This window comes from Mirounga angustirostris, unplaced genomic scaffold (assembly GCF_029215605.1).
Source record: "Mirounga angustirostris isolate CCGP_5_RB_7025 unplaced genomic scaffold, mMirAng1.0.hap1 SCAF_6, whole genome shotgun sequence".
NCBI classification, from domain to species: Eukaryota; Metazoa; Chordata; class Mammalia; order Carnivora; family Phocidae; genus Mirounga; species Mirounga angustirostris.
Window position 1 is genome coordinate 103352513 of NW_026991714.1, and position 24873 is coordinate 103377385.

Consider the following 24873-nt stretch of genomic DNA (forward strand, 5'->3'; position numbering starts at 1 on the left):
ACATTTTTGTCTCTTGGCACTTTGCTTTCGAATTATAGTTCCTTTTTTTTTTTTTAAAGTCTGTTTATATTCAAAGGGATTAAAAACACACTTCTACTTTTATAGCAGATTTATCATCTACCCTTCAGGCTGTTCTTTAACTTGGATCTCTTAAGAATGAATATCTTAAGATATCCCCCAGATGTTTTAAACTTCAGCAAACTTGTGGTTTTCTTTATTGGAATCTCTGTTTGTAGTATTTGGAAGATGAAAGAAAACATCTCCTTAGTATCTAAACACTTTTCATATTGGTTTTAATATCTTTTGCTGCAAAGGCATGCATAAGATAAAACTTCTATAGTGATAAATTTTCAAAATCCTTGCTTTTAAAAAGTAATACCAAACGTGAATTCCATTAACAGTAATGTAAAAAACAATATTGTGTGACGCTATGTGCTTTTGAATCAACATTGTTATGGGGTTAGTATTGGTTTTGTATAACTGTAACATTGGTTATGCAATAGATTTTATTTTTCCTTATTTAATAAAGTAGGGATTGAGAATATTTTGCATCAGATGTTTTCCAGGAATTTTGGAAGTTTGAATTTAAAATTGTAAAGATGTCCGTCATTTAGTTTTTTTAGATGATAGCCAAATTGAACATTCTTTGCAAAATCAACAAGTTGTTCCTCCACAATTAGACAAATAGTTGGTAACATTTATTAAGTGTTCACTATATTCAAGGCATTGCATACCACAACTGAGTGGTATTGCTTTGTATTAACTGAAAGAAAGATAAGAAGTTATTAAATAAAATGAAAGAGTGAAATAGTACACTGCACACACACACTTTTTCTCATCTTGAGCCTGTTGTAGGAGGAGGAGCTCAGAGCACCGTAATCTAATCTCAGTTCAGAAATAATTTTTTTCTCACTAGATAACATAATGTCTAATTATTAACCTAAAATTTGTGTCTTATTGTTTAAATTTTTCACTAATAACAATGTTCTCCGTTCTTGTTTTTTTTTAATTTTTTATTGTTATGTTAATCCCCATACATTCTTGTTTTTTAGGTTCTTTTGCTTTTTTTTTTTTATCTAGTATCCTATAGGTATCTTAGACAGAGGCAAAATTCAAATCAGTGTCAAATTCTTCTAAAAAATATTTAAGAAAAACTTACTTTTGTTAAAATGTGTACAGATTGGTAGTCTACACTTTCTTAAAAATCCAATCACAGATCTGTACCTCTGAAGCAAATAATACATTATATGTTAAAAAAAAAAAAAAGAAGAAGAAGATAGCAGGAGGGGAAGAATGAAGGGGGGAAATCGGAGGGGGAGACGAACCATGAGAAACGATGGACTCTGAAAAACAAACTGAGGGTTCTAGAGGGGAGGGGGGGTGGGAGGATGGGTTAGCCTGGTGATGGGTATTAAAGAGGGCACGTTCTGCATGGAGCACTGGGTGTTATACGCAAACAATGGATCGTGGAACACTACATCAAAAACTAATGATGTAATGTATGGTGATTAACATAACATAATAAAAAAAAAAATCCAATAGCAGCAGCCAGGAGCAAGAAGACTGTCCTTTAATTCTTCCATAATTCCTCTGTCCATCCATTCATTTATCAATTTTTTTTCAGCATGTATATACTCAGTATCTGTTAAGCACTGTACTTAAGTATCGTAGAATGCAAAAACAGATATGGTCTTTAATACCATGTTTTACAAGTGATGAAACCTAATCTCAGGGAATTTAAGTTACTTGTGCTATGTCAGATAATTAGATGAACATGAAATTAAAGCCAGGTCTGTCTGACAACAGAGCTTTGCTTTAAACCATTAAGGAATGCTTCCTACCCTAATGACTTGCAATATGAAATCCTATTTTGATCACATTGATAACAAATTTGCCTTTAATGTCCTTTAGTAAGGAATTTGGCTGTGCTGGATATTCCTTCCTGCCTTTTTGATATCTCACTCTCTCCAGGCTCTTTTTTTGGGGGATGGGGGAGTAGGTGGGTGTTTCCCTTCCTCTCTGTTGGTCCTTTTCCTCTTAAATATTGATATTCCACCCAGTTCCATTCTTTGGGTTCTTCTCATATGTCTGGGCATAGATTTCTGTGAGTTTATACTATCTGGGGTTTCTGAACTTCTTGAGCCTGTAGGAGTGTGTCTTTAATCAAATTTGGAAAGTTTTAAGCTATTATTTTTTTCAAAATTTTCTTCTGCACTGTATTTTTTTCTCTTCTTCTGGCACTCTAATGACATAAATGTTAGATGTTTTAGTATTAACTCATAGGTGTCTGAGTCTTCATTTTTTAAAAATAATTTTTCTCTCTGTTGTTCAGACTGGAACATTTTTGTTGATCTGTCTTCAAGTATATGGAGTCTCAATTCTGTCTTCTCCATTTTGCAATTGAGCCCAGCTAATGAGCTTTAAAATTTCAATTACTGAAATTTTTCCTTGGTTTTCTTTATATCTTCTATATCTTTGTTTAATATTTTGTTTTTTTCCAGATGTGTCAAGAACCCTAGTACTTTGTGGTTCCCTGGAGTTCTTGCCTTTGATCCTCTAGCCAGAGAATTGGGGCTTTATTTTCCCAGTTGTGCTGCATCTTTCCATGACTGATATCATGTCTGGGGCTAAGTAGCAGGAAGATTCAGGGAGAACAATTTAAACTTAAACTTATTCATGAATTCTTTTTTTTTTAAGTTTTTAAGATTTTATTTATTTATTTGACAGAGAGAGCGAGAGAGGGAACACAAGCAGGGGGAAGTGGGAGAGGGAGAAGCAGGCTTCCCGCAGAGCAGGGAGCCTGATGCGGGGCTTGATCCCAGGACTCTGGGATCATGACCTGAGCCAAAGGCAGATGCTTAACGACTGAGCCACCCAGGCGCCCCCCCCTTTTTTAAAGTTTTTATTGTAATTCCAGTTAGTTAACATACAGTGTTATATTAGTTTTAGGTGTACAGTATAGTGATTCAAGAATTCCATACATCGGGGCACCTGGGTGGCTCAGATGGTTAAGCGTCTGCCTTTGGCTCGGGTCGTGATCCCAGGGTCCTGGGATCGAGCCCCACATCGGACTCCTGGCTCAGCCGGGAGTCTGCTTCTCCCTCTCCCTCTGCCTCTCCCACTGCTCGTGCTCTCTCTCTGTATCTCTGTGTCTCAAATGAATAAATAAAATCTTAAAAAAAAAAAAAAAAGAATTCCATACATCACCCAGTGCTCATCAGAGGTTAACTCCTTAATCCCCATCACCTATTTAACCCATCCCCCACCCACCTCCCCTCTGTTCTCTATAATTAAGAGTCTGTTTCTTGGCTTGTCTGTCTGTCCCTCTCTCTCTTTTCCCCTTTGCTTGTTTGGTTTCTTAAATTGATTTTGATCAATTTAAAATCAATATGATTTTGATTCTTAAATAAAAATGTATATATATTATATATATATATATACACACACACACACACACACATGCATATACACACACACACACACATCTTTATCCATTCATCAATCTGTGGACACTTGGGCTGCTTCCATGATTTGGATATTGTAGATAATGCTGCTATAAACATAGGTATGCATGTATCCCTTTGAATTAATGTTTTTGTAATCTTTGGGTAAATACCCAGTAGTGCAATTACTGGATCATGTGGTAGTTCTATTTTTAACTTTTTGAGGAACCTTCATACTATTTTCCAGAGTGGCTGCACCAGTTTGCATTCCCACCAACAGTGCACTTCTCCACGTCCTCGCCAACACCTGTTGTTTCTTGTGTTTTTGATTTTAGCCATTCTGACAGCTGTGAGGTGATTGTAGGTTGTAGGTTTGTTTTGCATTTCCCTGATGGTAAGTGATGATGAGCATTTTTTCAGGTGTCTGTTGGCCATCTGTGTATCTTGGGAGAAATATCTGTTCATATCTTCTGCCCATTTTTTAATTGGATTATTAGTTTTTTGGGTGTTGAGGTTTTTAAGTTCTTTATATATTTTGGATACTAACTCTTTATCAGATATGCCATTTGCAAACAGCTCCCATTCCATAGGTTGCCTTTTAGTTTTGCTGATTATTTCCTTTGCTGTGCAGAAGCTTTATATTTTGATGAAATACCAATAGTTTATTTTTGCTTTTGTTTCCCTTGCCTCAGGAGACCTATCTAGAAAGAAGTTGCTATGGCCGATGTCAAAGAGGTTACTGCCTGTGTTCTCCTTTAGGATTTAATCCACTTTGAATTTAGTTTTGTTTGGTGTGAGAAAGCTTCATTCTTTTGCATGTTGCTGTCCAGTTTTTCCAACACCATTTGTTGAAGAGACTGTCTTTTTCCCACTGGATATTCTTTTCCTGCTTTGTCGAAGATTAATTGACCATATAGTTATGGGTTCATTTCTGTGTTTTCTATTCTGTCTCATTGATCTATGTGTCTGTTTTTGTGCCAATACCGTACTGTCTTGATCGTTACAGCTTTGTAATATAGCTTGAAGTCCGGAATTGTGATGCCTCCAGCTTTGCTTTTCTTTTTCAAGATTGCTTTGGCTCTTCAAGTTCTTTTGTGGTTCCTTACAAATTTTAGGATTGTTTGTTCTAGTTCTGTGAAAAATGCTGTTGGTATTTTGATAGGGGTTGTGTTAAATATTAAACTTACTCAATGAATTTTTACACTCAAATGTCAAATTAAGTTCTAGATGTTTATTTCATTGTTTTAAATTCTCTGTTTCAATTCTCCATTCTTTTATCTAGTTTATGTATTCTTTCTTTTTTTCCTTGAAAATACTAATCATAGTTATTTGGAAGTCCCTTTCTTTATTTCCAGTGTCTATATTATTTCTGAAACTTTATCTCTTGCTGTTCCCTTTTTGTTTGTAGTCAAATTATTTTGCCTCTTTGCATAACTACCAGCTGTCTATTATTTAAGAGCTGTAGATCCATTAGATTGTATCATCTACCAGAATATTTACCCTTCTCTCTACGAGGCTGATATGAAGTGATGGGAGGGTTGATTGCCTTAATAAAATCAAAGATGAAGCTAGGTCAGAGTTGATTTTCAGTTTTGATAGGTTCAGTCTACCCTGTTTGCCTCTGTTTCTACAGCTTGACCCTCTTGGACTTTTAATTGAGGCTATTAGGTCTTTGTCTCGTCAGCTCTGAAACTTGGCACCAGAACTGCTCTCAGAGATTTCCAGCTTAATTCTTTATCCTTCAGCCTAATCCACTTGAAAATTTGGCAAATATCTCAAGTGGGAAGCTGACCTTTTATTTTAGAGCCTCAGTTTCCAATTTTATCACCTTAGTACTAATAGTGGCTGAAATCCCTATCTTTTTTTTTTTTTTTAACCCCCTTGCCCTCCACCCCCATCCCAGTGTTCTGGTAAGGCCAAGGTCTGAATTTCCAGCTTCTAGTTGTAAGCAGTATAGATATATGTCCTCTCCCAGTCCCCAGGGAAAAAGTATCTGTGTTATCTTTAGATTTTATTCTCCATTCCTCCTAGGGATTTTATTTTTAGCCTCTTATGTTTTAGTTCTTCCTCTATTCCTGTCTTTGTTTTTTAAGCCCTGCCAGACTTGGAGAACTTTCTGCTTTTCAGGTGATGATTTTGGTTAACCTTCTTAACTTACCATTCAGTTTCAGAATTCCGCAAATGTGTTATGGGACAAACCAGCTGTTTGAGGTCCCCCAAATGTCAGATTTTGTCTCTCTAACCCCATGCTACTGACTACAAATTCAGGCAGGGTGGACAATCATCTGCCAGTTCTAGGCTGCCCTCTGAACAGTTCTTACCTCTTTGGAAATGTATTCATTTGATCCTGTTCCTTCTACAGCTCTTTGGTACCGTTAATGATTTGTGATTTATATTTTATAATTTATATGACTTACAGTTGTTGTCAGTATGAATGCTGGCTGTCACCTGCTATATGCTATTCAGAATTAGAAGTTCCATATGTTATGTTTTGATAAGAGATTTAAGTGTTTGAGTGTTTCTGATGAGTGATATATTTAAAGTTTGATAGAGAAAAATGATTAATTATTGCATGAATACTTTCTCTTTGTATCTGTTACATATGTTTCTAGAATTTTTCTATGATCAGAGAAACTAAGGCCCCCTTATAAACCATGGATTCTGTGATAGAAATAACAGCTGAACCAAACCAATAAAGGAGGGAAAACGTATAATTTGTGTTTTGGAACTGCTTGTGGACATATGGATGGCACTGTAGGTTTACCAGGAAGCTACATGTTTCATTTTGAGAACCACTGTCCTGCACTATTTCTCTTTTTCTTATGTGGATTTTTTTGGTATGGTTTAAAACTATATGTCAGACAGTTTTACTATTTAATGAAAATTGTAAATTGGTTAATGAAATTTTGTTGTGTTTTTGTAATGGGCAGAAACTGAATACACATATGCACCTGAATTTAGGAGTAATTCATTTTATTGTAATTATACTCAAGTACAAAGTGCTTTCAACAGTATATTTGATTATCTTACATGCAAAAAAATCTTCAGAGTTATAAATGAAAAGAATTAAACCTTTAAACATTTTAGAATGGAATAAAGATTTACCTAAGCAATACATGCTTAAAAGTACTTTCTTATCAAAGAAAATAAAATTAGAGGTTGGAGAAATACCTTTAAATTACAATTCATATGAACTAATAGCTTAACCTTAGTTTTGAATGACTGTTACTTTTCCATCTTTTAAAAATATGGTTAAATATAAGCACATGTGGGAAATGTTCTTTTGGTTTTTATCAAACTGACATTTAAGCAATTTTTTTTCAACCTTACTAAACATTTGTGGTAAAAGATTTCAAAGCTTTGAATCTTATAATTTGCTTATGGATTTGCCCCCTCCCCTGCATTATTCTATTAACATTTGGTCTTAATAAGTATAGTCTGTTTAGAATTACTGATTTTTTCATTTTATTATTTGTTTAGATGAGAAGTTTAAGAAAGAACTTCATCAAAAACCCTACTTGGCAGTTGTGAATGCTTTCTTAAGGAAGTTAAATTTTTTAAATTTTTCGTAAAGGTTTTACTTGTCTTACTTTACTTTCTCTATGAAATGTTCAAAATTGTTGATGTTTGTTTCTGTGCTCTGGTGATGTTAACACAATGTGAGATCTTCTTTATCTCCTGGTATATGCTGACTTCTCTTTTTTTCCTAAGAGTGAGAAAAGAGAGGCTTTAGTTACTGTGAAAGTGGGAAGCAGTTACACTAGGTTAGAACTAGATGTGAAGGGTGCTTTTGTGGACATTTTCCTGTTCATAATTCTTACTATATCTTTTTTATAAGGACAGTTTTTTCCATATAATAATAACTGGTGCTCAGTTACAGGACCTTGTCATGAAATCTTTCTCATTTCAAGTAGTATTTGCTTCATATCAGATAGCTAGAAAAAATGGCACATTAAAATTTAAAGAGCTATTTCTTTTTAATTTCTCCTCTCCTTTTTGCTGTCATCATTCTCATTTTCTTTCATTTTTCTGGCTTTATAGAATGCATCTTCTGGATGCATCTTAAAAATAATTAAGCCACAACTACCTTTAATTAAAAAGAAATTCATTCAGTTTTGGGCCATGAGATGTTTTATTCTAAATATTCTTATTTTTATTATATATCATTGTAATGTTTTCTTAATTATTGGGTGGATCTCCCAGTCCTTAGTGTGCTACTTAACAGTTGTGAGAAATCCATCAAAAGTCACTTAAACTGGGCTTGGAGGATAATGAATCTGAATTTCCTCATCCTTAAAACAAAGGATGCAAGAGTGTCTGGATGGCTTAGTTGGTTGAGTGTCCGACCCTTGGTTTTGGCTCAGGTCTGACTTCAGGGTCGTGGGATCAAGCCCCATGTTGGGCTCTGTGCTGAGCACAGAGTCTACTTGAGATTCTATCTTTCTCTCCTTCTGCCCCTCCTGCTCATGCTCATTCTTTGTCTCTCAAATAAATAAATAAATAAATAAATATTTTAAAAAAAAACAAGGGTTATAAATAGAATCACACATAACCTGCACCTTTAGAATTGCTAGGAGATAGAATATTCTAGAAATCAAATTTCTTATAAGTAGAGGAAGAAACATGTTCCAGTAGAGCTCTTACTGCTTCTTTGTTTCTGTACCTTTGGAGAGCAGGGATTCGGTGGCGGTGCTTAAGAGACCTTGAAGAAGAAGAAAGATGTGGAGAATGTAGTTCAAAAACAGACACAATCACTCCTGAAAAGAAAAAGCCCAGCACAGGTCTTTGGACATAGAGCAGCATCAAGCAGGCCCTCTTCCCGTTACACCATTCCCAATCCATTCCAGTTAGATTTCTCCTTTTTTGCACTGGAAGGGGCTTGTCCTGTATAGCTACTGAACCATGTCCTGGACCTCAGAGCAAGGGATCTCAATGTAGAAGGAGAGACACATAATGAAAAAAAGATGACAAGGAATGGGAGAAGACAATGGCTTTGAATTGTGTTGGATTAGAATTGGAGATAGCCATATGAACCCATAAAATTGATTTCACAGATACAAACTACATCTTATTAGGAAGTTTTCATTGAGGTATTATAAATAATAAAAGTGCATTATATATATAACGTAGTCCAAAATGATTTGTAAAGACAAATGTCTGTGTAACAATAGAGAAAAGGGGATAAGTGTTCAAAATACTAAAAATTGGTGAATCTTGGTAAAAGGTGTACAAGTGTTCTCTGTATTATATTGTAGTGTTTCCATAGTTTGAAATTATTTCTAAATCAAAAGTCACTAAAACTCTAAATATGTGTCTTAGAAAATGGGGATGTTTGCATAAATCTTACTTGTCTCATAGGCTTGTTTTGAGTTTCAAGTGTGTTTCATGTGTATATCTTTCTATGGAGGTAAGTAGATATGCACATACATACATGCAGAGAAAGATAGTCTTTTGGAATTTCCTTTTTGTTTCTCTAGATAATATATTCTTCTTTTTTTTAAATTGCTTATAAATATGCCATATCCAGAATGTCAAATAAATGGAATCATATTGTATGTAGCCCTTTTATGTCTGGCTTCTTTCACATTGCATAATACTTTGGAGATTCATGCATGTTCTTAAATGTATTGTTTGTTTTTATTGCTTAACTTTGCGTGGATGTACCATAATTTGTTTATCCATTCACTACTTGATGGACATTTGGGTTGTTTCAAGTGTTTGGTGGTTATAAATAAGGCTTTTCTAAACAGTCATGTATCTGAGTTGTCTGGTAGTGTATGTTTAATTTTCTAAGAAATTTCCAAATTGTTCTAAAGAGGGTGTATCATTTTTTATTTCCATCAGCAATTTATGAAAATTTCAGTTGTTTCACATCTTTATCAGCACTTAGTATTGCCAATTTTTTTAAGCTAGCATTCTTTTTTTTTTTTAAGATTTTATTTATTTGGTGCGCCTGGGTGGCTCAGTCATTAAGCGTCTGCCTTTGGCTCAGGTCATGATCCCACGGTCCTGGGATCGAGCCCCTTGTCAGGCTCTCTGCTCAGCGGAAAGCCTGCTTCTCCCTCTCCCATTCCTCCTGCTTGTGTTCCCTCTCTCGCTGTGTCTCTTTGACAGAGAGCAAAAGCAGGGGGAGCAGCAGAGGAAGTGGGAGAAGCAGGCTCTCCGCTGAGCAGAGAGCCCAATGTGGGGTTCGATCCCAGGACCTGGGGTCGTGACCTGAGCCGAAAGCAGACGCCTAACCGACTGAGCCACCCAGGCACCCCTATTAATCTTTTGCCCAATTTTTATTGGATTTTTTTTCTCACTATTGAGTTTTGAGAGGTTTTTTTTTATATTTTTGGGATAGTATATCCTTCTCAAAGTTAATATTTATAATATTAAAAAGTATTTCTATAACAGTAAGTATATTTTTGAAATATTAGGTCAATCATATTTAAGTCGAATTATGAACAGTGTTTTGGTACCCTTATTTGTTAGACTCACTATGACCTGTTTAGAGTGAACATAGGTTGTCAGACTTGTCAGGAATTAATGTTATGTAACATAAAAAATATCATAGCTTGGTAATAAGTCACTCTTCAGGAATGTCAGAAAATAAAACAGTTTATATTTCTAAAATTTCCTATTAAGTTTCTCACATTTGTGTAACTTTGCCATTTGTCTTGCCAATTTACAATATTGCTGGGGTAATTTATTTAGACTTAAAAAAAGAGGTTTTTGGGGCACCTGGGTGGCTCAGTCATTAAGCATCTGCCTTCGGCTCAGGTCGGGATCCCAGGGTCCTCGGATCGAGCCCCGCATTGGGCTCCCTGCTCCTCAGGAAGCCTGCGTCTCCCTCTCCCACTCCCCCTGCTTGTGTTCCCTCTCTCACTGTGTCTCTCTCTGTCAAATAAATAAATAAAATCTTAAAAAATAAAAATTTAAATAAAAGAGGTTATTTGAAAGAAATTTCTTAACCTTTTAAAAACTGAATGAAGAAAAATTTTGAAACACTCTTTGAATCTTTCAAATTGAACCGGAGTATTTTGATCCTTAGGTTACAGGAGTAGGGCTTTACTTTTTCATTTAGATTTTTGAGTGTGGATCATAGTCATTGGAATTCAAGAGTCCTGGGATTGTTTTTCTACAGTATAGTGAATATACATTGTTTCATTATCATCTTCTAACAGATGTCCTCCTTACGTGTCAGACCCCTGATTTTCTTTATTCTTGTGTACTGAGTATTCTTTATTCGGTAGTGCTAGATTTTCTAAGCAGAGTAGGCTTATCTCATTGTATTTATTGTGTTAGACTTTGCTTGTGTTTATTGTGTTTATGCTGTTATTAATCCACCTCTTAAAATTCATTGAAACATCAATTACTGTTTGTTCCTCACTCTGTAAAGTGGAAACTATTTGGAAGTCTTAGAAAACAATCAGTCCGGGCGCCTGGGTGGCTCAGTTGGTTAAGCGACTGCCTTCGGCTCAGGTCATGATCCCGGAGTCCCTGGATCGAGTCCCGCATTGGGCTCCCTGCTCGGCAGGGAGTCTGCTTTTCCCTCTGACCCTCCCCCCTCTCATGTGCTCTCTCTCATTCTCTCACAAATAAATAAATAAAATCTTTAAAAAAAAAAAAGAAAAAAGAAAAAAGAAAACAATCAGTCCACTTTATTTTTATTTATTTATTTATTTATTTTTAAAGATTTATTTATTTATTTATTTGAGAGAGAGAGAATGAGAGACAGAGAGCATGAGAGAGAGAAGGGTCAGAGGGAGAAGCAGACCCCCTGCTAAGCAAGGAGCCCGATATGGGACTCGATCCCGGGACTCCAAGATCATGACCTGAGCCGAAGGCAGTCGCTTAACCAACTGAGCCACCCAGGCGCCCAATCAGTCCACTTTAATGACAAGCAGCAAAGTCTAGCTGCTCTCTTTTCAGTATAGCATCAATTAATTCTGTCCCATTAAAATTTTCAGTTACTGACCTTCCCATAACTTTCTGCTCACATTGTACTTAGTACAATTACTGCTTTTGAAAAGGTGAATCTTTTTGTATTATACCTTCGTACATGTATTTCTATTAATTGTACCTTGATTTTAATGCTTAAAGGGGCTTTTATTCTAATGGACAGATTATGTTACTTAGCTTATGTTTAAGTTAGTAATTTAGTTACTGCCCAGCCTTCCACACCTGGAAGCTGTGTGCTGCTGATAGCAGCGTGCTTATGATCATCAATAGTATTTTTATTTTTACCAGAAGTCAGAGCTGTCTTTTAGTAGACTTTAAATTTCCATATTTGATCATTTCATTTGATACCTTTTCTTGTGTATAGTGCCGTGCTGAGGTGGCACTGTATCTCAAAAGATGTAATATTAAACCTGGCATCAGAAAACTAGTGGTTAGTCACAGCTTTGCCTACCAAACATTAGTGTTTGAAAGCTTCTCTACCTCCTTGTATTTTACTTTTTTCTCAAAGAGCAAAACAGATATAAAGATAGCTATCTTATTGTCAGGAATTATCAATTGTTTATGAAGTATTTAATAATATGTGATATGAGAGTGGAAAGCATTACTTACAATTTAAATTCTCCTATTTATTCTCAGAACAAGAACCCCTAAAACTTCTTTAGGGGTATGTGGCATATTGTTTTTTGCATTTTTTCCGTAAGGTTAGTCCACAAGAAATTCTGATTAATATTCTAGTGACATTAATTTGTATGTAAAAGTTTTCTTTAATAAAAATACCATCATTATAAAATGAATATAAGTACATGGTCAAATTGTAGGAACTATAAAAAAGGAAAAGGCTTATATAAAAATACCAGGGGCTCCTGCGTGGCTCAGTTGGTTAAGTGTCTGTGTTGGGCTCAGGTCATGATCCCAGGGTCCTGGGATTGAGCCCTGCTTTGGGCTCTCCACTCAGCAGGGAGCCTGCTTCTCCCACTCCCTGTCCTCCTTGCTCAGGCTCTCTCTCTCTAAAATAAATAAAATCTTTTAAAAAATAAATAAATAAAAAATGCCATTGGCATATTAATGTATTTTCTTCTGGTCATTTTGTTAATAATTTCTAAAGAAAAATAATGTGTTAAATGTATCTCGGATTGTTTTGAACATTTATTATTTTTCTTTTGTTTTTTGTTCATTTGTCCAGTTGTCTGAGCCTTAACATTTTTATTTCTGTTCTGTATGAGAATATTAAAATAACATTTAAAAACCAAACTAATTTGGGCGCCTGGGTGGCTCAGACGGTTAAGCGTCTGCCTTCGGCTCAGGTCATGATCCCAGGATCCTGGGATCGAGTCCCGCATCTGGCTCCCTGCTCCTTGGGAGCCTGCTTCTCCCTCTGCTTCTCTCTCTCTCTGTCTCTCATGAATAAATAAATAAAATCTTAAAAAAAAAAAATAAAATAAAAACCAAACTAATTTATTGAATTAATACTAAAATATGTAAAATAATATTTTAAAATATTTTAAAAAATATGTAAGTAAATATAATAACCATTTTTCATATTGCTAAACATATTTAAATTTTTTTATTTCAGTTTTGCTTTTATTTTTTTTTAAAGATTTTATTTATTTATTGGACAGAGAGAGACACAGCGAGAGAGGGAACACAAGCCGGGGGAGTGGGAGAGGGAGAAGCAAGCCTCCCGCGGAGCTGGGAGCCTGATGTGGGGCTCGATTCCAGGACCCTGGGATCATGACCTGAGCTGAAGGCAGATGCTTAACGACTGAGCCACCCAGGCGCCCCTCAATTTTGCTTTTATTTAGAAAAATTTTAAATATTTTTATATTATGAAATTTATTTTTATTCCTTTTTTCTTTGCATTATCTGGAAACTGTCATCTAGAACTTTGATAAGTACTGAATCCAGTTTTTCCTCTAGCATTTTATTTAAGTAACCTTTCCTCTGGAAGTTTTTAAACATTATGAAAGCTATAAGTTTTATTAATTTGGGTTTCACAAATAGAGCACTAGTAGGAAAATGGATCAGCTACTGTTTTTTCACTCCTGTCAGTCATTTGATTGAAGTGTTTGATATGCCCATTCCATTCAGACAAAGAAATTTAACCAAAAGGAGAAAGTAAGAATGAATTTATCAAGTACTGAAATTGCCACACTTTATTCCCTGTAGAAAAAAAATCACATAATGAAGGGGCTCAGTCAGTTAAGAATCTGACTCTTGGTTTCAGCTCAGGGCATGATCTCAGGTTGTGAGATTGAGCCCTGTGTCAGGGCTCTGTGCTGGGCATGGAGCCTGCTTAAGATTCTCTTTCTCTCCCTCCCTCCCCCCTCCCTCTCTCTCTTCGTCTCTTAAAAAAAATATATTCCATAATGGAAATATGTTGAAGTTTCCCGTAACATGTAAAGCTATTAAACAATTTCATCCCTAAACAACTTAGGAAATATTTAAGATTTTTATATAGTTGATTAGATTATTTACCTATCAAGTTATACTCCTAGTTTTGAAGCTCATTAATGTTTCAGTCTGAATTTTTGGTTCCATTCATTAAAGATACTCAGTCCTTCATCTTTCCCCAACATTTTCCATTGGCTGCATTAGTAGTTTTGACCCAGACAAGGTAGACCATTCACAGACAAACAGAAAATTTTGTATCAGCTAGAAAAGTATACAGAGAAAATTAAGATGTGTCCATTCCCTGCAAGAGATTAAAAAAAACCCAAAAAACAAATCTTCCCTCATTGCAATCATTTCCCTAAATAGAAATGTTTCTTTGTTTGTCACTATGTATGAATTCCCTTTGCTCAGTACAATTTTCTTCTCTCTTGTATTTCCTTTCTCAACATCGTACACCTGGTCATCCAAACTAGAAATCTCAGAATAGTCATCCCTCTACCATGTCTTCCACTTCCAGCTATTTATCACATGTTATATCTTCAACCTCAGAAATGCTTCCTCAGTTTAATAATTTCTCTCTAGTGCCTTAGCTCAACAGCTGATCTTTGGTTTGAACTATTTGAAAGGTGGCAGTCTTCTGCCTCTCTTTATTCTACATTGTCCTCCAAACAGTGCTGTCACCATTTTTAAAAACAAGTCTGCCTTTCACACTATTAGCAAACAGATTTTAGTAATTTCTGCTTGCCTGTCGAATAATGTCTAAATTTATTAGCCTGGCAGAGAGAGTTACCTTTTCATTGCCAGTTTTTACTACTTTGATTTTGGTCTATATTTTAGTCTGTGTTTAAATTGTTTCTCACAATATGTCATGTTTTTATTTTACCCTCAGTCCTGAGTATTTTTTCTCCCTTACCTGTCAAATTCGGTTCAAATGTTAAATTTTCCCTGCCTCTTTCATTCAGAATCACTCACTTCTCTGCTCTATGCTTTTTATTCAACTTTGTTGTATATGCAGTTCTTTTTAGATAATTGAATGGAAAATTGTTGTGTTCTTCCATTATAAAATGAAGTAGATTAAAAATGTTTTTGTTGCAAATCAGTTTATATGCTTGTTATACTGTCAAAATAAATGTATACAATATCCATACTTGCTCCTATTTTGGAGCTAACCGCTATTAACACCTTGGTTGTACTCTTCCAGATCCTTTTCTCTGTGTGTGTGTGTGTGTGTGTATAGGGTACCTTTGTTTGCAATCTGCACATGTATATTGTAATTTTGTTGGATTATATTGTGTGTTTGTTTTGGTAACTTAGTATTTCTAAATTGAAATATATGGAAATATCAGTAGATACAAGGTCTAACATTTTAAAAATTTAGCTCTTTAGTAAAGCAGTGCATACACACAGTAAAAATAAAGTGAAAAGTTAAACACTTCTTCAAGACTTCTAGCTTTGGGAAATGGACTTATCCTGCCTTTCATCAGGATTTGTTAGAATTTATTAGGTCGGGGTGCCTGGGTGGCTCAGTCATTAAGCGTCTGCCTTCAGCTCAGGTCATGATCCCAGGGTCCTGGGATCGAGCCCCACATCAGGCTCCCTGCTCCGCGGGAAGCCTGCTTCTCCCTCTCCTACTCCCCCTGCTTGTGTTCCCTCTCTCGCTGTCTCTCTCTCTGTCAAATAAATTTAAAAATCCTAAAAAAAAAAAGAATTTATTAGGTCAAAATTTGGAATAAGACTAAGTTTGCCCATTTACTACTGTTACTACCGACTATTATCTGTGCATGTTATGCTGGAGGTCCTGAGTTTCTGAACTAAGGCAAGAAAAAGAGAGAAAAAAATTGTCATTGTTCATAAATGATTATATATGTATGGCAAAAACAGATAAATTATTGGAATTAATTAGAGATATTAGCAACTTGGATAGATAAAAATTGTTATATAAGGATTCTATTTCTGGGGCTTCTGGGTGGCATAGTTAAGTATCTGACTCTTGGTTTTGGCTCAGATCTGATATCAGGGTCATGAGATCGAGCCCCATGTCAGGGTCCATGCTCAGTGTGGAGTCTGCGTGGTTTTCTCTCTCCCTCTGTCCCCTCCCCCTGCTCTTGCTTGTTCTCTTTCTCTCTAAAATAAATCTTTAAAAAAGAATTATATTTCTAAATACCATCAACAAATAAAAATTAGGTTTAAACAAATATCATAGTAGTACTAAAATAAAGGAAGTATGAAATAGTGATTCTAATAAAAGAGGTGCAAGATTTATGGCAAAAATTGTGAAAACTAATTGAGAAATATTAAAGACCTGAATAAGTATATTGTGATGTACAGTGTGATCAAGGTTTAGACAGTTTAATATTGGAAAGGTTATCACTTTCCCATATATATATTTAGTGCAATCCTAGTCAAAATCTCTACAAATTGTTTTTTGGAAATTGACATCTAGTTGTACATTTATATGTAGGTACAAAGGACCAAGAATATTCAGTGCACTCATGAAGAAGAAGGTGAAGGTACTTGTTTTTCATTAAGACTTATAAGGCAATAGTAATTAAGACAAAATGCAGTTTGTGCAGGGGTAGACATATATATTAATGAATCAGAATTAAGAGCCCAGAGATGGTCAAGCATACATATATCATTATCTCTCTCTCTCTCTCTCTCTGTCTTTGTATGTATCTATCTATAGTGATAATGGTTCTGGAGGTTACACAACTGTTAACTTTATAACTTTTTAAAATTGCACATTTATTTTCGATATCTTTAAGAAATTCATAAAAACAAAAGAAAGCCCAACAATATAACTTCCCTCCTTCTCCACGCCATAGACCTACAAATGCTGTTAATGTTTTTAGTTTATCATTATAAATTTACTTAATGTGGTTATGCCCCATTCTTTAATTAACAGATTTACATGTCTATTGACTCTCCTCTGGAAGATGAAGAATATAGTGCACTTACACTGTTTTTTCTCTTTTTCCTTTCTCATTGCCTTCTTTATGCTTTTTATGTATTTTTATTTTTCCACTGATTGATTTTATGGCTTTAAACAGTAGACTTAAAACCTCTTCTCAAAGTTGATTATTAACATTTGAGGTACTTAGACTCTTTAAATGAAGGAGAGAACATTAGTAAACTTCTCTTCCATCTCTCCCTTTTCCCATCTTCAAAATGTCAGTGTTATATATGTTTTTACATTTTGTAAATGTTACTAAGTGTTAAAAATGTTTGCAACTGTAATTAAATGTTACATGTTGTATCTCAGCATAGATTCTAAAATTGAAAACCAAACAAAACCTCATTGCCAAATAACTAGTAACTATTATTCTCTGTAGAACCAAGTAACGTGATTGGAAGGATTCATAGAACAGAAACTACATTCCTTTGTTATTAAAATTTTTGCTACTTGAGAATTTTACACGTAATAAGATATAATGGGCCCTCTTTAAATTTCTTTTTGGATTCCTTTACTTTTCCAAAGTCCTACATAGTTCTCATTTTTTCATCCCTTTTTCTTTTTTAACAACCATGGTGTCTTCTTTCTTATATCTCTTTTTGATTGTTACACCTCCAACTTAATATATTATTTTTCTTTTATAAATGCAGGGGAAAACAATACTTACATGTGAAGATTATATTTTCCCTTATGAGTTAATAATCTGAGAGGATATTGAATTCTATTTGGAAAATCTTTTTTCTTCTAGCATAGAATATAATATATATTTTTTTATCATCCTATATTCTTTAAGAAGTCTGGTGTATTTATTTTTACTCCTTTTCAGATAATCTGTTATTTTTCACTCTAGAAGTTCTTAAGGTTTTCTCTTAATATAAAGAGTTCTGAAAAAAAAAAAGTTCTGAAATTGAACAAGGTGTTGTCCAAGTATAGATCCTAGTCCCCTCCCTAAAAGAATTGCTTCATATTTGGACAAATCTGAAGATTATATTTTTTTCTCTTTTGAAGACTTTTTTCCTGGTATTTCTTTCTTACTCTTCATTATCTCTAGTCTCCCCATCATTCTTCTTAAATGGACCTTGGGCCACCTGATCCATTCTCTGTGCCTCTTAATTTTTCTTTCATACTCTTCATCTCTTATATTTCCTGTGGATTTTGGGGTGTTTTCCTGGGTGTTTTCAACTCTCTTACCTTCATCTTATTTTTTATCCACACATTTTTATTGTTCAGGTCATCCTTTCAACTATTGATATTTGTAAAAATTTCAGCAGTGGTTAACCTAATTTATAGAAACTGTTATTTTCTGGTTGCTTCTTTTTCATATAATTAGGCAGACAGGTTTTCCTGTATTGTCTCTGAGAAAAAATTAGGCAGGTAGTAGAATATAGTCCAGCAGTTCTTCAGAAAGTTAAACAATTAAATTTAACTGTTAAAAGTTAAGTTGACCCAGCAATTCTACTCCTAGGTGTATGCCCAAGAGAAATGAAGATAGTATGTCCACACAAAACCTTGCATGTTGAATGTTCATCACAGTATTATTCATAATAGCCAAAGATGAAGACAACCTATGTGTCCAGGGATGGGTGAATGACAAAAATATGCTATATCCATATAACACAATGTTATTCAGCCATAAAAAGGAATAAAGTACTGATAGATGCTCTAGCATGTATGAATACTGATAAAATTATTCTAAGTGAAAGAATCTAGTCAACAAAATCATACACATATTATATGATTCCATTTATATGAAATGTCCAGAATCGACAAAGTACAGAGATAGAAAGTAGATGAGTGCTTACTTAGGGATGGGGATATTTGTTTTCAATAACTAAAGGTATGGGGGTTTCTTTATGAGTTAATGAATATACTCTAAAAGTGATAGTGGTGATGGTTGCACAATTATGAATATATTTAAAATGATTAGATTGTAGACTTTAAATGAGTGAATTGTATAGTATGTGAATTGTATCTCAATAAAGCTGTTACCAAAAAAAATTTTTATTTTATTTTTTTTTAAGATTTTATTTATTCATTTGTCAGAGAGCACAGGCAGAGGGAGAAGCAGGATCCCCACTGAGCAGGGAGCCTGATGCAGGACTCAATGACCTGAGCCAAAGGCAGACACTTCACTGACTGAGCCACCCAGGCATCCCCCCAAAAAATTTTTTTTAAAGAAAAAAATAACAGGCTAAGATGCTACACAATTGTCAGGATATGGAGGACTTTACAACTACAGATTGGAACATATAAACACCTTTTACTCTTGTAGATAAGGTAGGAGTGGTTGGACAGTGTCCCAAATAGAGTGTTTAAAGGAATTACTCTTATTTTATATCTCCTATCACTGCTTTGTCAATTCTATTGTATTTTCTTTCTGTTAAGCTAGATTTATTATTTCTCAAATTTGTGGTCTGTGTGTGGCCTCTTTGCTTGCTTAGTGGTGCTGTTATACATTTGTTCATATATATGTATATGTATAAATATATATAAAACATGTTTTTTGACATCCAGTAAGACTTGGAAGAGGAAGCAAACATATGCTTCATCAACTGTCTTGACATGTTGAGGTCCTGATATTTTTGTACCTCTTGAACTGATTCCAAAAGTAATGTTAATAAACAAAATTTTGGTTTCTATAGAAAACTCTCTTCATTGGGTGGAATGAGGAGAAATATACATTGATTTTTATGTGTTTGTGATTAACAAGTATTCTGATACTACAGTTCTGATTTTGATGCACCCACTGTGCCATATGTGACCTCTGTTTGGCAATGTACTCAAACTTTATGCCTAACTTTTCCCATTTCTTTTTATTTTCTTTTTTTCTTTTTTTCAGTAATCTCTACACCCAACAGGGACCTCAAACCCACGACCCTGAGAACAAGAGTCACAAGCTCTACTGACTGAGCCAGCCAGGAGCCCCCAACTTTTCCCATTTCTTAAGTGAAGGCACTCTTTTAGGTCCATTTCATCTCTAAAATTGATCATGTTTACTCTGTTGTTTATTTTTGTTATTGAACTCTCCCTGCACCATCCAATAGTACTTTTTTATAAAAGTGGGATGTTCTTTATTTGCGTATCCGCTATGATAGCCACTCTTTACATGTGGCTGTTGAGCACTTGAAACATGGCTAGTGTGACTGATGAACTGAATTTTTAATTTTATTTAACTTTATTAGCTTAAATTTGAATGTCTATAGCTGTAGGAGGCCAGTAGCTACCTTATTTAGACCAATATGGTTCTAGACTATTCTGGTTTAAAAAACATTAATTTTGTTAGATGATCTGGAGAAAAAGGATTACATGACCAAAAAAGCTTAGGAAGTGTGTGTATTATATCCATCTTGAATTTTAATGTGCATATCAGCATATTAAAGGCCTTGAGATATTCTGAAGAAAGAAGCCTGTTTAACTATCATTCAGTTTTCCTAAAACTTATGGGTACTCAGAACCCTCTGAGGTTTTAGGGTTAGGTTCCACAGCTGACATTTTTATAATACTTATTATATGGCTACAGTTACTGTTTTAAGCATTTTATTCGAATCATAATTTTTTTAATGCTCACCACAAGTTTATGAGATGGGTACTATTGAGCTGCTGTTTACTTTCCTCACTGGAAAGTGAAACACAGAAGGATTCATAGATGTGGCCAAGAACACACAGGAAGTGGTGTGATTTGCATTCTGATCTGCAGTCAGATTGCTGTTGAACAGTATGTGTATGCCTTCCAAAATAGACATTTCATTTTACATTTTTCATTAAACTTTCCCAAGTTCTTAGAAATGTACTGTAGTTGATTTATTATGATTTTAGTATCTAAAACAAATTTAGGCCCATCTCATTCCTCCCCCCCCAAATATTATAGCTATTTCATTAGTAGTTGTTTGAAGGGGGAAATTGATGATGGATTAAAGAAGGCTATAACTTAAGGAAAGAAATTCTTGAGAAAGTGAGAAAGGATGGTATTGCTATAACTACCATAAAATAGGGAGCTTACAACAAAATCAATTCTCTCACAGTCCTGGAGGGTAGATGTCTGGATTAAGGGGGTTGGCATGGCTGTGTTCCTTCTGAAGAGCCTAAGAGAGAATCCTTCTTGCCTCTTCTAGCTTTTGGTGGGTGTTGGCATTCCTTGTCTTTCTTGGCTTATGGCTTATCACCTAGTCTTTGCCTCCATCTTCACATGGCCTTCTCCTTTGTGTCTCTTTGGTTTGTTATAAGAAGACTTGTTACTGGATTTAGGGCCTACCTGGGTAATACAGGAGGGATGGTCTTATCAAGATCCTTAACTTGTATCTGCAAAGACTCTTTTTCCAGATAAGGTTACATTCACTGGTTCTGGGGGGACATATCTTTTTGGAGGCCACCATTTGTAATTCAACTCATTACAAATATGATCGAAAACCTTTGGAGGAATTGGTTTTTGAAAGTGGAGGGACCTCAAATGAACCTAGCAATTGATCACTGTATGTTTACTTTATCCATTCACTCTCCTTTCTCCTCTAATCTCTAACATCACTCTTAACTGATACCTAGTTCAGAGAGTAAGTAGAAGAGAACTTCTCTTGAACTACTGCAACTACCCACCTCTGCATCTGTGCCTATATACTTTGCCTTCTCTACTGTTATTATTACATTAAATGTATTATTAATGGTAACAAATACTGCTGTCAGAGTTCTGGGCAGGTTGGCTAATTGTGTTTATTGGCATCTCAGGGTTTTATAGATATAATTCCAAGGGAGTTGGAGGTATGGGAGTGGGTATAACTCCGTTTTTCCTATTCCTGATATAACCATCTCTATATTTGTCTTTTTTATTTTGAGGTTCTGTGAAATGTTTCATTTTAGTGAAAGGATCTACTTCTATCTTTAAAGTTTTTAAAGGTTTAAAAATACTTTTCAAGACTGAAACTTTCCTTGAATATGCTACTCATATCCCAATCTCTCTCTTTTTTGACTGACCTCCTGTAGCACTTGCTGCCTACATTGCATATATTTTGTTACTCGATAATTTGATGTTTTCTAATTTTGTCTGTTTTCTCATGTGTATTCATCCTTTTGTCCCTCCAAAGCTTGTTAGCCCTTTGAAATTAAATTACATACTTAATGTCCCTTGGATTTCTCCCACAGACTCTAACATGCTAGAGACATGTAGGGAGTATTGATTTGAGATCCAGATTAATAAATGCCATCTAATTTGAGATTATTCAAATCAGTGTCCATGGTCTTTGGCTGCTGTGTGTAGTAGGAGGTGTGTACATGGATCATCTTAAATGGAAAGCTTCATGTGTAGTGAATGTATGTATTTTCCTGGAAAGAAGTCTTATATCTTTTATCAGATGCCAAAATAATGAAGTATCAAAGCTTTAAATCATTTTTCTCTATGCCTTTATTTGGCAGATACAGAAATTATGTCACCAGGCAACTTGCTTAGAATCATACAACCCAGTGTAGGTTCCCAGTTCTTTAAATTATAAACTGATTATCTTTATGATATCTAAAACTTGAAACTTATTAGAATATATATTTGTAAGGATTCTAGAGATCACTTAATATGGGAAAATATGCATTACTTATAATAATTTATGAATTTTTGTTTTTTACCTTTTTTAGTTTAATGGTTAATTATGGGCAGCTTATATATTTTAAATTTTTATAATTGTAGATTTGTGGAGGAAATTTCATAAGTTTTGAAATTCAGCAAAGTTGTTTTTCATACATATTTCAGTTCATTCAACGTAATTATGTAATTCAAAATATTTTAGTAATTGCAATTTAATGTACTTCTAGTCAGAAAAATTTGCATTGTGACAACTGACAGATGCTAATTTTTTCTACTGTGATTTCCTTGTAGGTTTGATGAACTTATAAAAAAATTCAAAGTTGAATATCATGCTGGTGGCTCTACCCAGAATTCAATTAAAGTGGCACAGGTTGGTTAATTATTTTAAAAGTTATAAAGAAATGGATTCAAAATGACTCTAGACTCTTGCTGTCGAATAGTTTTGTTGGTTTTGAATTGGGATTTTAGCAATCACTGCCCATCTAATTAAAAAAAAATTATTTTATTTTAATTGTTATTCCTTTGATTATTGGTGAGCTTGAACATCCTTTAATATGTTTATTGTTCATTTATATTTCTTCTTAATTACTTGTTGAATCTATTGACTGTTTATTTTATAATTTTTCATGTGTTAATATGAATTCTTCATATTTTGTGGATATTATTTCCTTTATCAGTTGAAAGTATTTATTTCTTATTTGTACTTTAACTCTGATTAGTGTGCCAGAGTTCTTTGTTTTTATTATTTTTTTTAATTAATTTATTTATTTGGGAGAGTGAGCGAGCAAGCAGGAGGGAGGGGCAAGGAGAGAGGGAGAGAGAAACTCAAGTAGACTCCGCACCGAGCATGGAGCCTGACATGGGGCTTGATCTCACGACTCTGAGATCAGACCTGAGCCAAAATCAAGAAGTCAGATCCTTTAAGTTACTGTACCACCCAGGTACCCAGGTTTTTAGTTTTTTTAAATATAATTAAACTTTATGGCTTTGGTATTTCATATATTCTATAGAAAGGACATTCCTATAACAAGATACTGCCAATTTTCTTGTGTTATATGCAGCTATATAGGCGTATCCCTTTTATACATACATACATACATAAACATATTACATGTGTGTGTAAATTCATGTCTCTGTATCTATACCCATCTGTATCTTCCAGTGGATAACTGGATAAATTCATTTTGATATATACTGTTCAAGTCAACAGCCTAACCTAATCTTGAATGAGAGTGTTTTGTTTTTTTTTTTTAAAGATTTTATTTATTTATTTGTGAGAGAGAGAATGAGAGAGAGCACATGAGAGGGGGGAGGGTCAGAGGGAGAAGCAGACTCCCTGCCGAGCAGAGAGCCCGATGCGGGACTCGATCCAGGGACTCCGGGATCATGACCTGAGCCGAAGGCAGTCGCTTAACCAACTGAGCCACCCAGGCGCCCCATTGAATGAGAGTGTTAATGTTCTATGTATACTTCTAATCACAAGGGACGTGAAAAAGCTTTACCTACTACCTGTGGTTCTTACCTCTGTGGTTTGAAAACTAGCTCAGAATCTTACTTACTGCAGTTGTAGGTCGACTCTGATGGACTTAGGTCATTTTGAATTCTCATTGATTAATGCTTTTCTTTTGAATTTTAAGTAACTTTAAAAGACTAGAGAAGTGGAAAATTGACAAAAGTTGAACAATTTCTGATTTTTTGAACTAAGTCTTAGTTGACTTAGACATACAGTGTAATTATCCCACATACTTCTAAAACTCAGATTTCATCATACTATTAAAATATTTTCAGTTGTAAAAATTAATTTCTAAGGTAGTCTGGTCATTTATGTGGAGTGGCCTGAGGAGAAGGTCCTTGTATTTATCGATTGATTTGTATTGTTTCTGTAAAACCTCTTCCTGCTGGCCACTTTGTGAACTCAGCTTAGCAAAAAGAGGATAATTTACTTTTTGTCCTTAGGTTATATATTAGTTGCTTGAGCTGCCATAACAAAATACCACAGACGGTGTGGCTTAAACCATAGAAATTTATTTCTCACAGTTCTGGAGGCTAGAAGTCCAGAATCAGGGGGCCATCAGATTGATTTCTGGTAAGGACTCCTTCCTGGCTGCCTTCTCACTTTGTCCTCACATGGCCTTTCTTCTGTGTCCACTCAGAAAGAGATCTCTGGTGTTTGTTTCACTTCTGGTAAGGACATCATTCCTACTGGATGAGGGCCTCACTCATAGGACCTTATTTATCTTTAACTAAAGGTCCTATCCAAAAACAGTCATATTGTGGTTTAGGGCTTCAATATATGAATTTTTGGGGAGAGGAGCACAGTTTTGTCTGTAACAGATAATTCTTTTAAAGCCTCAATCTATTAAAGCCCATTCTGCTGCCTCTCCAGTCTTTTTTTTTTTTTTTTTAAGATTTTATTTATTTCTTTGAGAGAGAGAGAGAGACCACAAGCAGGTGGAGGGGCAGAGAGAGAGAGGGAGAGAAGTAGGCTCCCCACTGAGCAGAGAGCCGGACGGGGGGCTCAATCCAAGGACCCCGGGATCATGACCTGAGCCGAAGGCAGACACCCAATTGAC

The 24873-nt window shown here is 34.9% G+C and overlaps 1 protein-coding gene across 6 annotated transcripts in view; it reads left to right on the forward strand.

The window, feature by feature from the left end:
* The window catches only part of ADK (adenosine kinase), a 508350-nt gene that overhangs the window by 141971 nt on the left and 341506 nt on the right, over positions 1-24873 (forward strand). For all 6 annotated transcript variants that reach the window (XM_045878144.3, XM_054508227.2, XM_045878147.3 and 3 more), the window contains one exon: positions 22592-22670. In XM_045878144.3, coding sequence (XP_045734100.1) covers positions 22592-22670 — 79 coding nt within the window. The remainder of the gene's footprint in view (positions 1-22591; positions 22671-24873) is intronic.